The sequence below is a fragment of the Nerophis ophidion genome, linkage group LG24 (assembly GCF_033978795.1).
Source record: "Nerophis ophidion isolate RoL-2023_Sa linkage group LG24, RoL_Noph_v1.0, whole genome shotgun sequence".
NCBI classification, from domain to species: domain Eukaryota; kingdom Metazoa; phylum Chordata; class Actinopteri; order Syngnathiformes; family Syngnathidae; genus Nerophis; species Nerophis ophidion.
In genome coordinates this window covers 15,235,099-15,248,343 of record NC_084634.1, presented here as the reverse complement: position 1 = coordinate 15,248,343, position 13,245 = coordinate 15,235,099, and the positions used below count along the sequence as shown (strand labels likewise).

At 40.3% G+C, this 13,245-nt stretch overlaps 1 protein-coding gene across 2 annotated transcripts in view; it reads right to left on the bottom strand.

Moving 5' to 3' along the window:
- Positions 1-13,245, bottom strand: part of LOC133542595 (centrosomal protein of 128 kDa-like) — a 108,825-nt gene that overhangs the window by 86,851 nt on the left and 8,729 nt on the right. The window contains exons 4-9 of one of the 2 annotated variants that reach the window (XM_061886874.1): positions 11,720-11,844; positions 10,366-10,457; positions 7,188-7,260; positions 4,041-4,115; positions 3,825-3,899; positions 2,317-2,443 (exon numbers count right to left, since the gene is read on the bottom strand). In XM_061886874.1, the coding sequence (XP_061742858.1) occupies positions 2,317-2,443; positions 3,825-3,899; positions 4,041-4,115; positions 7,188-7,260; positions 10,366-10,457; positions 11,720-11,844 (567 nt within the window). The remainder of the gene's footprint in view (positions 1-2,316; positions 2,444-3,824; positions 3,900-4,040; positions 4,116-7,187; positions 7,261-10,365; positions 10,458-11,719; positions 11,845-13,245) is intronic. The other variant, XM_061886875.1, reaches the window with a different exon arrangement.

The window sequence follows — 13,245 nt, the reverse complement described above, 5'->3', positions numbered from 1 at the left end:
GGCTCGGGATCTTTCTGTGTGGAGTTTGCATGTTCTCCCCGTGAATGCGTGGGTTCCCTCCGGGTACTCCGGCTTCCTCCCACCTCCAAAAACATGCACCTGGGGATAGGTTGATTGGCAACACTAAATTGGCCCTAGTGTGTGAATGTGAGTGTGAATGTTGTCTGTCTATCTGTGTTGGCCCTGCGATGAGGTGGCGACTTGTCCAGGGTGTACCCCGCCTTCCGCCCGATTGTAGCTGAGATAGGCGCCAGCGTCCCCCGCGACCCCAAAAGGGAATAAGCGGTAGGAAATGGATGGATGGTTTCAACTCCATAAAGTGGATGACATCATATTGCTGCGTCCTAACACCCCTGGCCTACCAGAGAATAAGAAGACGTAGCAAACAGCGGATACTGCTCTGCCCCAGACCCGAGACCACTAAAAGATAGTTAATTTGTATTTCTTAACTTGTGCTTTTGCTCACTTTTCGTCTCTCCTAAAGCCTTCAAAAATTTACATGCGCATGGGCCAGGGACAATTATGCAAATTAGATCATGAGATCAGCAAATAACCCAGCCACAGATAGATTTTAGTTCTGTGGGAGACCCTGAGTTTCATGAACTTGTTTTTGTCGATTAAATCAATCAAATTGTTTGTGTAATTTTCCTAAACTAAAGGTTATTTGTATTTAATCCTCAACCTAGTTTACTATTAAGCTCTTCTTGTTCCTCCTCCAAACTGGAAATTCCATTAATTCAAAACTATAAACTGCTACTTTTTACCCACGTTTTGAAAAACGGAGCGGCTAATTTATGGATTTTTTTTCGCCGACAGCCATACTGCAAATAGTTTTCATAAAATACATGCAAATACACTGAAATTGTGTGTTACTTTTTGTGCTATGGCGCCAGCTTTTGAACAAGTTGGCTCACTGCAGCTGCTGATGGCTGAATGACTCCAGTGTTTCTTGCCATTTAAAGCTTTGAACTGGAAGTACAACTGTTGCTCTCTCTTCTAGCTGTTCATAACATTTCTACTCACATGGATTTTTCATTCATCATCCCAAGCAACGTTTCTAATTTATACAATTTAATTAAAACTGTTTATACTTACTAAACCGTCCCGTGTGTGTTCATGCATATTTGGACGTGCTATCGTGATGTAATGAAGCTAGCATTTTTAGCGATAGCTAATAAGTGTCTGTGTTAGTATTATTAACTTACAATGACATTATTTTGGTATTGTTTGTCTGGTTCAAACACTGACCTATCTATTAAACGAAACAAGAAGCAAGGAATCAAGCAGAGAGAGAGTCCAATTTAGCTCATGAGGAGAAATGTTTGGGGCTTCACACTCAGTTACGGTCTCCCACCACGCGCTCCTCTATTTATTCAGGAGTTCCCTAGTTAACATCACTGAGGCTGCCTCTAAAGGGAGTGGTCACACATATCATGCAGAGCAGCTCCAGTACGCACAATACGTGACGGAATGTGCTGGGGGCCTTGTCTCTGCTTCGTCTGCGTGCTGTCGTCTCATCTTCGTTGAGGTACTTGAAATCCTTGGCTTTTAGCTTGCTAAAACAAAGAAAACATATGCGGCGAGACCCCCCCTCATATGCCGTGGAAGATAACAAGTTGTGTGCCCTTCCACGAAGCAGAAAAGAGCACTATAGACAATAACTGTAGCAGCGGCCTTTAAGCATAAGAGCTGTGTGATAACTTATTTAAAATTATTGTGACATGTTTCAGTTTCTCAAATTCCTCAGTAAAGTCACCAAAACGTCACCGTGGAGTTATTGAGTCTGAGCTAGTGGGCCCATTATGATGACTTCTGTTTTGTTTGAGCAGCCGTTTTACTACAGAGTTACAGGCACCTTGTGGAAACAATTAAGGCATGTAAACATTTACAGAATATTTCTGTGTAAATAACTATTTTTACAACATATATATATATATATATATATATATATGTGGCTTATAATCCAGTGCGGGTAATACAGGGAAAAAAAATGTTTTCTTCTAAAATGTAGTAAATGTGGCTTATATAATGGTGCACTCTATAGCCTGGAAAATATGTTATGTGATGTATTATATTGTAATTGTATGCATGTTGGAAATTAAAAAATATTAAAACCAAAGTATTAGTGTTAAGAGTTAGATATTTTTTTCTGTCCGTCTATTTATTGTACAAACTATTCTCCACCAAGCACAGAACTCTGTTATGGTCCTTCAAGCATCAAGCTACTTCAAAGCAGCGTGATGATATTTCTCCATTTCCACACATTTTGGTTTTGTCAAATTCTTTTAGTGGATTAGTCAACTGCACATTCAATACCTCGTAACCTTCCCTCGTCCTTTGCAGTATAGTGTCCATGAGTGGGCTGAGGAGGTTGCAGCCAGACCCTTTGAAGCTCGGTTTTCTCCTTCCTGGTCCTTTGTAGCTCACCTCGCATGTCCTCCACCTGTGGACCACCACCCACAAAAGGGAGAGATGCAGCCATTGAACTGTTGGAGTTTCCTTTAAGAGGGGCCTGGGAGGATTTTCCTCTTTTCTGACTTATATCAATCAATCAATCAATGTTTATTTATATAGCCCCAAATCACAAATGTCTCAAAGTACTGCACAAATCATTACGACTACAACATTCTCGGAAGAACCCACAAAAGGGCAAGGAAAACTCACCCCCAGTGGGCAGGGAGAATTCACATCCAGTGGGACGCCAGTGACAATGCTGACTATGAGAAACCTTGGAGACATCGTCACATTATAAATGTGACGATGTTGGATACTCGTGTTAAACAATGTCGAAGCATCAAATAGTAAGATTCATGCATTATGGCGTGACCTTGGACAGTTTTAGGTGCTTCTGTTAGCAGGGTTTTGCAGTCTGGCTATTTTGCGACGTCACACCGAGGTGGACGTACTTATTTGGACATTAAGTCCAAAGGCCTTTGCTTCAGGCTGTAGGGAAACCCAACAAAAGTTTGGATGAAGTATTACTTTCATCCAATCTTGGCATGCGCAGTGACATTAATGCTGCAAAAAGCAGGTGTTTTTTTAGGTCATTCTGAATCAATCGTATACCTAATGTTTTGGCCAGGTGAATCTATATAATGTTAATTAAGTTTAGTGTGCTCCATAGTCTAGAAACAGTGGTTCTCAAATGGGGGTACGCGTAACCCTGGGGGTACTTGAAGGTATGCCAAGGGGTATGTGAGATTATTTTTAAAATATTCTAAAAATAGCAACAATTCAAAAATCTTTTATAAATATATTTATTAAATAATACTTCAACAAAATATAAATGTAAGTTCATAAACTGTGAAAAGAAATGATTTCTTGTGGACGTGATCCATAAATATTGATGTTAAAGATTTCTTTTTTTGTGAAGAAATGTTTACAATTAAGTTCATGAATCCAGGTGGATCTCTATTACAATACCCAAAAAGGGCACTTTAAGTTGATGATTATTTCTATGTGTAGAAATATTTATGTATAATTGAATCACTTGTTTGTTTTCAACAGGTTTTTAGTTATTTTTATATCTTTTTTTTCCAAATAGTTCAAGAAAGACCACTACAAATGAGCAATAATTTGCACTGTTATACAATTTAATAAATCAGAAACTGATGACATAGTGCTGTATTTGACTTCTTTATCTCTTTTTTTTCAACCAAAAATGCTTTGCTCTGATTAGGGGGTACTTGAATTTTTAAAATGTTCACAGGGGGTACATCACTGAAAAAAGGTTGTGAACCACTGATCTAGAAAATATGGCAGATGTAAATGGTGGTTTCTTTCTAGTGGAGTTTTCACATAACATCCAGATAAAATAAACTAACCTGTTGAACAAGGGACTCTCGGCTGTCCTCTGACTGTTCTAGAAGTCTTCTAGCTTTCTCCAGTTCCTGCTCCGTCTTCGATGAACATGATGACCATGACAGGGAACGGTAGAACACGGTCACTTTTTGATGCAATGTAGTATACAACATTCACGGTAGAACACGGTCACTTTTTGATGCAATGTAGTATACAACATTCAAACTACTAAAACACACAATCAACTTCTCTCGGTCTGCATTGTGTAGTCTGGACGTTATGGCGTCTCCTCTCTCGTTGTGTCCCTCCACATGCTGTCAAACAAACGCCCGGGTCACAAACACGTGTTGTTACAAGGAGCACTGCAGTGATAACACGCAAGGCGACAGCCCCTTCAGTATGACATCATCGGCCCTCCTCGTCTCCTCACAACGAGACACAGGCATAACGGTGGATTTATGCGGCGCTTCGGCCTCACTCCCTCTCATTCGTTCCGAGTGCGGTGATGAATTGCTGGCTGCGAGCAATAACATCTACCCAAGTGACTCATCATCTATTTGATTCACATCACAGCGGGCCCATCGGTGGGGAATAAATGCGCCCTATGCTTTCCCTCTCCCTCTGCTCTTTAGTAGTGAAGGAGATTAGTTTCCTCTCCATTTGCTCATGTGTGTTTATTTACCCCTAAGTTTTTTGGGAGGAAAAAAAAAAGATATCTTTTTACCTTAGGGCCTGTCGGTATCCCACCAGGACATCATTGAGGAGAAGGATGTCAATGAATTTGTAACGGCATTGAACATTAGAAATGGGAGCTCACACTAATCATACAAAGCAACAGTGACCCCGTGTGGTCGCCTACAAAATTGTAATACTGTTTTCAAAAAAGCCAAGGCTCTCTACTTCAGTGATTTGTTTACAGAGGGACCGACAAGACAACTTACAACAATAAATAACATGTTATTTATTGCAGGCATGCAATAACATGATGTACTGAATCACTTACTTAAATGGTCGTATTATATAGTATGCTGTATTATGTTTTATTGTCAGAGGTCCAATCTTGTAACATCGCAAACTTTTTTACATATGCAATACCAATGGGGTATATGGCTATTGAAGGATACCCTCATGGGTATCATCTGATGGCTATTGCGCTGTATGTGGACTTTGATAAGAACTGGTGCACTTTGTATACTTCTGCACTTTAAATGAGCACTGCTAAAATACAATAACTTGACTGCCCACTGATTTGTAATTCACATCCCCTCTATGTATTGTACTTGTACTTTAAATTGTTTATCATTATGTATTTTCAATATTGTTGTGTATTTTCAATCATGTGTAAATCAATTGTGAATGTTAGATGCACCATACAAGGACTACAGATGGAAATTAGAATGATGCTAAATCTAATGCAGCCATCTTCTTAATGTAATTGCACATTGTCCTTCAAATGAACAAATACAAAAAAATAAACACTGAACGGCATGAGTTCAAGTATATTTAAAGCAATAGCCACATTGGGGTTGTCACAGTACAAGGATTTCAGTATGAAATATACTAATACCTACAGTATGAGCATCCACGATTCTTAATACCTCGATAAAACTTTTAATTTCACTACATTATTGAAAATACTTTTAAAGTGTTAATTATTAAAGATCAGTGAGCAACAACATAATTTAAAAAATCAGTATCAGCTGCCAAAAGGTAACTGTACACTCAAAAGGAACAGCAATTTCCTTCGAGCATATCAAAACAATACTGTGCTTATAAATATGATCATAAATAACAACACTAGTTTTAATATTTTACATTCTAAAAAGAACAGCAGTGTTTTATGACCTACCAGTGTATTCAAACAAACAATACTGTGCTTATAAATATCATCACAAATAACAACAATAGTCAACTATTTTACATTCTAAAAAGAACAGTGTTCTATGACCTCCCAGTATATTCATCCATCCATCCATCCATCCATCTTCTTCCGCTTATCCGAGGTTGGGTCGCGGGGGCAGCAGCCTAAGCAGGGAAGCCCAGACTTCCCTCTCCCCAGCCACTTCGTCTAGCTCTTCCCGGGGGATCCCGAGGCGTTCCCAGGCCAGCCGGGAGACATAGTCTTCCCTACGTGTCCTGGGTCTTCCCCGTGGCCTCCTACCGGTTGGACGTGCCCTAAACACCTCCTTAGGGAGGCGTTCGGGTGGCATCCTGACCAGATGCCCGAGCCACCTCATCTGGCTCTTCTCGATGTGGAGGAGCAGCGGCTTTACTTTGAGCTCCTCCCGGATGGCAGAGCTTCTCACCCTATCTCTAAGGGAGAGCCCCGCCACCCGGCGAAGGAAACTCATTTCGGCCGCCTGTACCCGTGATCTTATCCTTTCGGTCATGACCCAAAGCTCATGACCATAGGTGAGGATGGGAACGTAGATCGACCGGTAAATTGAGAGCTTTGCCTTCCGGCTCAGCTCCTCCTTCACCACAACGGATCGGTACAACGTCCACATTACTGAAGACGCCCGCACCAGTATATTCAAACAAACAATATTGTGCTTATGAATATCATCATAAATAACAACAATAGTCAACTATTTTACATTGTAAAAAGAACAGCAATGGCATGAAGCCTTGAAATATACAAAACAAACAATATTGTTAATATACTTTCAATATGTTTGACGTCGTGTCATTTGTCATTAAATTAATTAGTAAATTGGTTAAAACATATATTTAGACACAAATATTTGTGTGTTCTATTCCTGATTAGTATCAACATTTCTGCATGTTATGTCTTTTGCTCTATTTTGACATTTTGTTCATTTTATTTCTATGACAAGCCATAAAAAAAGAGGTATTTTCAGCAAACAACACCCAGGCCACACTTTGCCTCCCTGGTGAAAGAAGTAAAGCATTGTGTTTTAAAAGGTTACCAAACAACAGAAGAGTGTCTCTGAGCTGTGTTTTATTAGTAGCTATTGGAAGGTCGGCCTGCGCGCTTTCCTGCACGTTGTGGTAATGCACACTCCCTGGGCTTGTGGTGGCGGATCTACGCTCTCACTCGAATACTATCGTGTTTGATTACTGAATAAACGCAAGATACACCTCTTTTACAATGTACTTTTCCTCGCTAAATTTAGCACCAACGTGGATCATTTCTGCTACTTCTTATTCTCTGTGTTGTGAGGCAGAGTTAGGCCTCACCCACACTAACCTTTGACAACCCTACGCCACATATTGTAATGAATAAAACTCCATAACTTCAACCACAAATAACACATTGCAGTTCTTGTGTCATTTAATTGCATTGAAATGTTATCATGACATGACCTTTGAAAAAAAATCCATCAAGTTCTGCACTGGCATAGAAACGCAGAGCAATAACTCACAGAATCGAGCCGCTGCGTCGTGGTCATGTGTTCTGAGAGGCTTTCTATTTTTCTCCTGGTGTCAACGTCACACCTGCCAGGATGAAACAAATATTTAGCCACTAAGTCAATAAAGTCATGACACTTTCAAAAGCAAGCCTTCTGAAGAAATATGGCTTCCTGCCTTTGCAAAGTAGACTCTGCAGCCCGGGTCTTCAAGGTTTTCCAGGTCGTGGACCACAAAACGGATAGAGAAGAAGCGATGACCCTCTACTTGTATATCTTGTATGAAATCATGATTTTACTTGACATGAAACTGATCCTGAAGGTACTTTCATATTAAGTAATTAGTGCACTAATCACAACCTGACAACTAGTGTGTTAATCGCTAGCTGACAACTAACGCATTAACTGCTAGCCGGCAATAATCAATTGCGCGCTAATTGCTAGCTGATAACTAACGCATTAATCGTGAGCAGGCAACTAGAGCACTAAGCGCTACCTGGCAACTTGTGTTCTAAAACTCACTCAAAATTGCACTCAAATTGGCAGCTTGCAAATAGTGTGCTTATTGCTAGCAGTGAATTTGTGTGCTAATCTTTAGCTGGCAACTCGAGAACTAAACGCGACCTGACAAGTGTGCTAATCGCTAGCTGACAATGCACGCATTTATTGCTAGCCGGCAACTAGAGCACTAACCACTAGCTAATAACTAACGCACTAATTGCTAGCTGACAACTAACTCCTCAATCACTGGCAGACAACTAGAGCACTAAGTGCTACCTAGCAACTTGTGTTCTAATTGGCAGCTGGCAACTAGTGTGCTACTCGCTAGCTGGCAAATAGTGCGCTATCACTGGCTGGCAATTACAACTCTAATCGCAACCTGACAAATAGCGTGCTAATCCCTAGCTGACAATTAATGCATTAATTGCTAGCTGGCAACTAGCGCACTAATCAATAGCTGAAGACTAGCGCGCTAACTGTTGGCTGACAAATAACGCATTAATCACTAGCTGGCAACTAGAGCCCTAATTGCTAGCTGACAACAAGCTCGCTGTTCATTAACTGGCAACTAACGCGCTACTCGATTGCTGACAGTGTGGCAATCCCTGGCAGGTAACCAGCACTCTAGATGCCTGATGGAAACAACCGTGCTAATCACTAGCTAGCAACAGGCGTGTTAATCGCTAGCTGATAACTACAGCACTATTTGGGACCTAAATACTAACACATTAATCGCGAGTTAGCAACGAGAGCACTAATTGTTAACTGACATCCAGCACATTGATTAATAACTGGCATCTAATGCGCCAATCACTAGCTGACAAATAGTGTTCCAATTGCTAGCTGACAACTACAGTGCTTATTGCTAGCTAGGCATTAGAGCGCTAACCACTGGATTACAACGATTGCACCAGCTGAAAACTAGGGCGTTAATCGCTAGCTGGCAAATAGAGCGCAAATCTTTTCCAGCAACTCGAACACTAATTGCTAGCTGACAACTACAGTGCTAATTGTTAGCCGGCAACTAAAGTGCTAATCGCTAGCTGACAACCGTGGCGCTTGATGACAAATAGGGTGCTGATTACTAGCTCGTAACAAAAACGCAAATCTTTATCTAGCAACTAGATCACTAATTGCTAGCTGAAAACTATAGTGCTAATCGCTGGATATCTTAAATGCCAAAATAAAGATCCATCCATCTTCTTCCGCTTATGCGAGGTCGGGTTGCGGGGGCAGCAGCCTAGGGAGGCGAGCGGGTGGCATCCTGACCTGATGCCCAAACCACCTCATCTGGCTCCTCTCGATGTGGAGGAGCAGCGGCTTTACTTTGAGCTCCTCCCGGATGACAGAGCTTCTCTTCCTATTTCTAAGGGAGAGTCCCGCCACCTGGCGGTGGAAACTATTTTCGGTCATAACCCAAAGCTCATGACCGTAGGTGAGGTTGGGAACGTAGATCGACCGGTAAATTCAGAGCTTTGCTTTCCGGCTCAGCTCCTTCTTCACCACAAGGGATTGATACAGCGTCCGCATTACTGAAGACGCCGCACCAATCCGCCTGTCTATCTCACAATCCACTCTTCCCTCACTCGTGAACAAGACTCCGAGGTACTTGAACTCCTCCACTTGGGGCAGGGTCTCCTCCCCATCCCGGAGATGGCACCCCACCATTTTCCAAGCGAGAACCATGGACTCTGACTTGGAGGTGCTGATTCTCATCCCAGTCGCTACACACTAAGCTGCGAACCATCCAGTGGCAGCTGAAGATCCTGGCCAGATGAAGCCATCAGGACCACATCATCTGCAAAAGCAGAGACCTAATCCTGCAGCCACCAAACCAGATTCCTTCAACGCCTTGACTGCGCCTAGAAATTCTGTCCATAAAAGTTATGAACAGAATCGGTGACAAAAGGCAGCCCTGGCGGAGTCCAACCCTCACTGGAGGGGGGGATCCACGTTGCCTCTCCGGGCTCCAGAGGGGGACCCCGGTGACCCGCATCCGGACGAGGGAAAACTGAGTCTCGGTTGTTGTATTTCCATAGAAGTGTTCGAGCTGCTCTTTGTCTGATCCCTCACCTAGGGCCTGTTTGTCCATCATAATGATATAATTATTTATTAATGATATATTTTATCAACTACATGACAGTGTGTTAGTTCAATGTTGATCAGAATCAGTTGTATTTGACTTGGTAGACTATTTGTTCAATGCATAAAATAAAGAAAAACGCAACAACTAGGAGAGAAAAAAAAATATATATATAAAAAAAAAAAAAATCTAACAGAAATTTCACAGCCCCCCAGCAGTACCTCTGCAGACCCCTGGGGGGGTCGCACCTCCTGTTGAAAACCTCTGCTGTGCAGTTTTCATGGACTATTATGGCCTCCAATCTTGTATTAGTAATGTATGAGTATGAAACTTCACCTTGGAGTAAGTACTAATTAATCAAATGAAATCTAGTATGTATTTTTAGGTAAATAATTGAATGTGTTATTGTAGTTGTACAGTAAAGGTGTGTGTGTTGTGTGTCCTCAAACAAGATATTTAAAATCACTGGAGGTAATCAAAGGTACATTATGTTTGCAACACACTGAGCCAATTACATCTGAATATTTTTAAAAAATCTGTTTTATTGCGTGTGTCAGGCTCTATTTATGTCTTCCCGCTTTGAATGGTTCTGACGTTTCGCTCAAATACCTGTTTCTCCGGTGGATTTCTTGATCCAGGTCCACAGACATTCTCTGTTGGTCACATCGCAGATCCCTCAAGGACTGATGCAAAGTGTGGATCTGTAATTGGCATAACACATAACCAGGAAAATCATAGTAATTGTTACACGTCTATGTTATTCAAATGAAACCTGCGGTGTAGCCACAGTGTTCACAGCACATCACTTTCTCCACATTTTGTTTTGTTACAGCCTTATTTCAAAACGGAATAAATTCCTTTTTGTCCTTAAAATTCTACACACAATACCACATAATGACGAAGTGAAACTGAATTTTTTTTTTTCAAATGTTTTAAAATAATAATATATGATAATAATAATAGTATTAGTAGTGTAAAAATTACAAATAATTACAAAAACATTTTTAAATAAATAAATTTAAAAAAATTAAAAAAAAACATAAACAAACACAAAAATGTTAAAATAAAATAAAATGAAAAATGTATGGTGGCGGCATCATGCTTTGGGGATGTTTTTCAGCAGCAGGAACTGCTTGTCAGGATTGGCGTTGCATGGTCCGGTACAAATTAATTTAAAACGGTACTATACTGCTTCTAAAAAATTCCGATACTTCTTTTCCTGGAAATAACGGCGTGCTGTCATCACGTTGTGACATTGCTGGTAAATCAAGCAGAGGCGCATGTTAAGCAATGTAAGGAGTTCTTATAAGCAGAAACAGTGTAGAGATAGAAAAGGGAGAATGCATGCGCATTGGCTTAAAAACTAACAAAAAAGTTCACGCTATAAACAATTAAGAGGTGCTTGTTAGTAGCTAGCGGCTAACGACCAATCGCAGTGTTTTGGCTACTTCTGAATCAATAATCCTCCCCGCCATAAAGTGAGTTTTTTACAAGTATCATCCCTGCAGGACAAGTAATAGCTCCACTACACACCGTAAGGATACAATAGCTAACGGCTAACAGCAAGTTAGCGCGCCTGAATGTAAACAAATGCCGTGGGTGGATCTACACTGACATCGACTGTTACGATACGAACTACAAGAGCCATACATAGATGATACTACAATAATTTCATCTACATTGTTTATGAATCAAAAAATGTTTTGTCTTTTTTATTGTTGATAAACTTAGGAAATACGTTCCTGGACACAGAAGAATCTGAATTATGACCAAACTATGACCCTGTGACTCCTTGGTATTAGTGTGATACCAAAATATTTTGGAATAAGGCTGTAAAAAGTGAAGCGCTTTGAATACTTTCTGGATGCACTACAAATTGATCACATTTTAGGAGCCATGAAATGTAACTTTGCCAAGACTGAAAGCACTTAAAGCATAACAAGTGACGTTTGATCATCCTTACATCGTCTACGGACACGTTGCTATTTTTGAAGCGAACATTGGCAGAGTGAGACCTCGTCCTCCTTCTCCTCCCCGGCGCTCCCGTGTAGTCTCGCAGTGGAGAAGTTGGGTGCAGGTGTTGACCATCTGTAATTCCACATGAAATCCAGGTCGTAAACCACCAGGACTGTCCTCTCATTCAAATATTAAAGTCACTGCGTTCGCAAGACGGCAGATTCAGTTGAAAAAGCAGCCAGAAAGTCACCTTCTGCTGTTATTTGACATGATCCAGAACAAGGCCTGGGCAATATGGTCTAAAAATTTAATTTCAGATTGATTCACAAAAAATGTGATTTTAATTTTTTTCCCCTAGTTTTTAAAGAAACCAACACATTACAGATAATTCAAAGCAAGTTTAACTTTTGTTTGATCAACAACTAGCAGTATGAAAGGGCACTGTATCTTACTCTTAACAAAATTCGATTTTTTTATAAAGTGGATTATTTTTAGAACTTTGTATTCAAAAACATGTTTTAAACTAAACCGATACATTCAGCTACTGCAGATAATTCTTTCATATTTGTTATGCTTTTGCTCATATGTTGATCAATATGCATTGTTCTAATCCAAAATCCAGGGTTGCCCATTACATGGAATGTGAGCTACCGGTCGATTCCGAAGGGTGTGTCAGTCAATCACTATCCAGGCATTACAAAAATAGACCTAGAAATTAGCGATCATCAATTTTCACCAAGACGTCACTTTCGTCACTTCATTGACATTCACGGCACCCGATGGTCTTGTGAGATGACGCTGGTTGCTGCAAGCTCATTAAGAAAAAATTACCGACAGGAAGGTGAGAAACACTCTTTATTTCAACAGACTCTCACGCCGTACCTGCCGTCAAAACTCTAAAGACAGACTGCACAGTTCCTATCTTCAAAATAAAAGCGCTGATTCATCCGTTAAAATAAGAGTCTCCGAAAGCTGGCGTGCACAAGTTAACAAGCTACAGAGTTTGCCACCAATGTATTTATTGTAAAGTGTATACAAACGGGTATGGAAGCTGGACAAATAAGATGCCAAGAACCAACCTTTGTGGTATTGGATTTTTTTTTTTCCTACATTTGGAAATGTGGACGTTGTCAGCACTACTGTCTGATTCCAATCAATGCAAGTCATCGGAATCAGGTTATACACCAACATATATTCTTGTCTTCATAAAAGAAAGGAATCTATATTTGTTAAACATGCTTGTATTATCATTAAACACTTGTAATTTATTAACAAAATTGTCTCTTTCATAAATAAATAAATAGAAATGATATGTAAGAATGAGGTAGATCCCCTCGACTTGGTCAATATAAAAGTACCTCGCCTGCAAAAAAAGTGTGGGCACCCCTGCTCTAATCAAATAACATTATTTAAAATAGAGATTCCTATGAGAGAAAAAAAAACTCTTTAATGAATAAAATACTCTTGTAAATAAAAATGTTGCATATTATAGGATGCAAAGAAATAAACTCCTTTGGAGATCGATAAAGTACA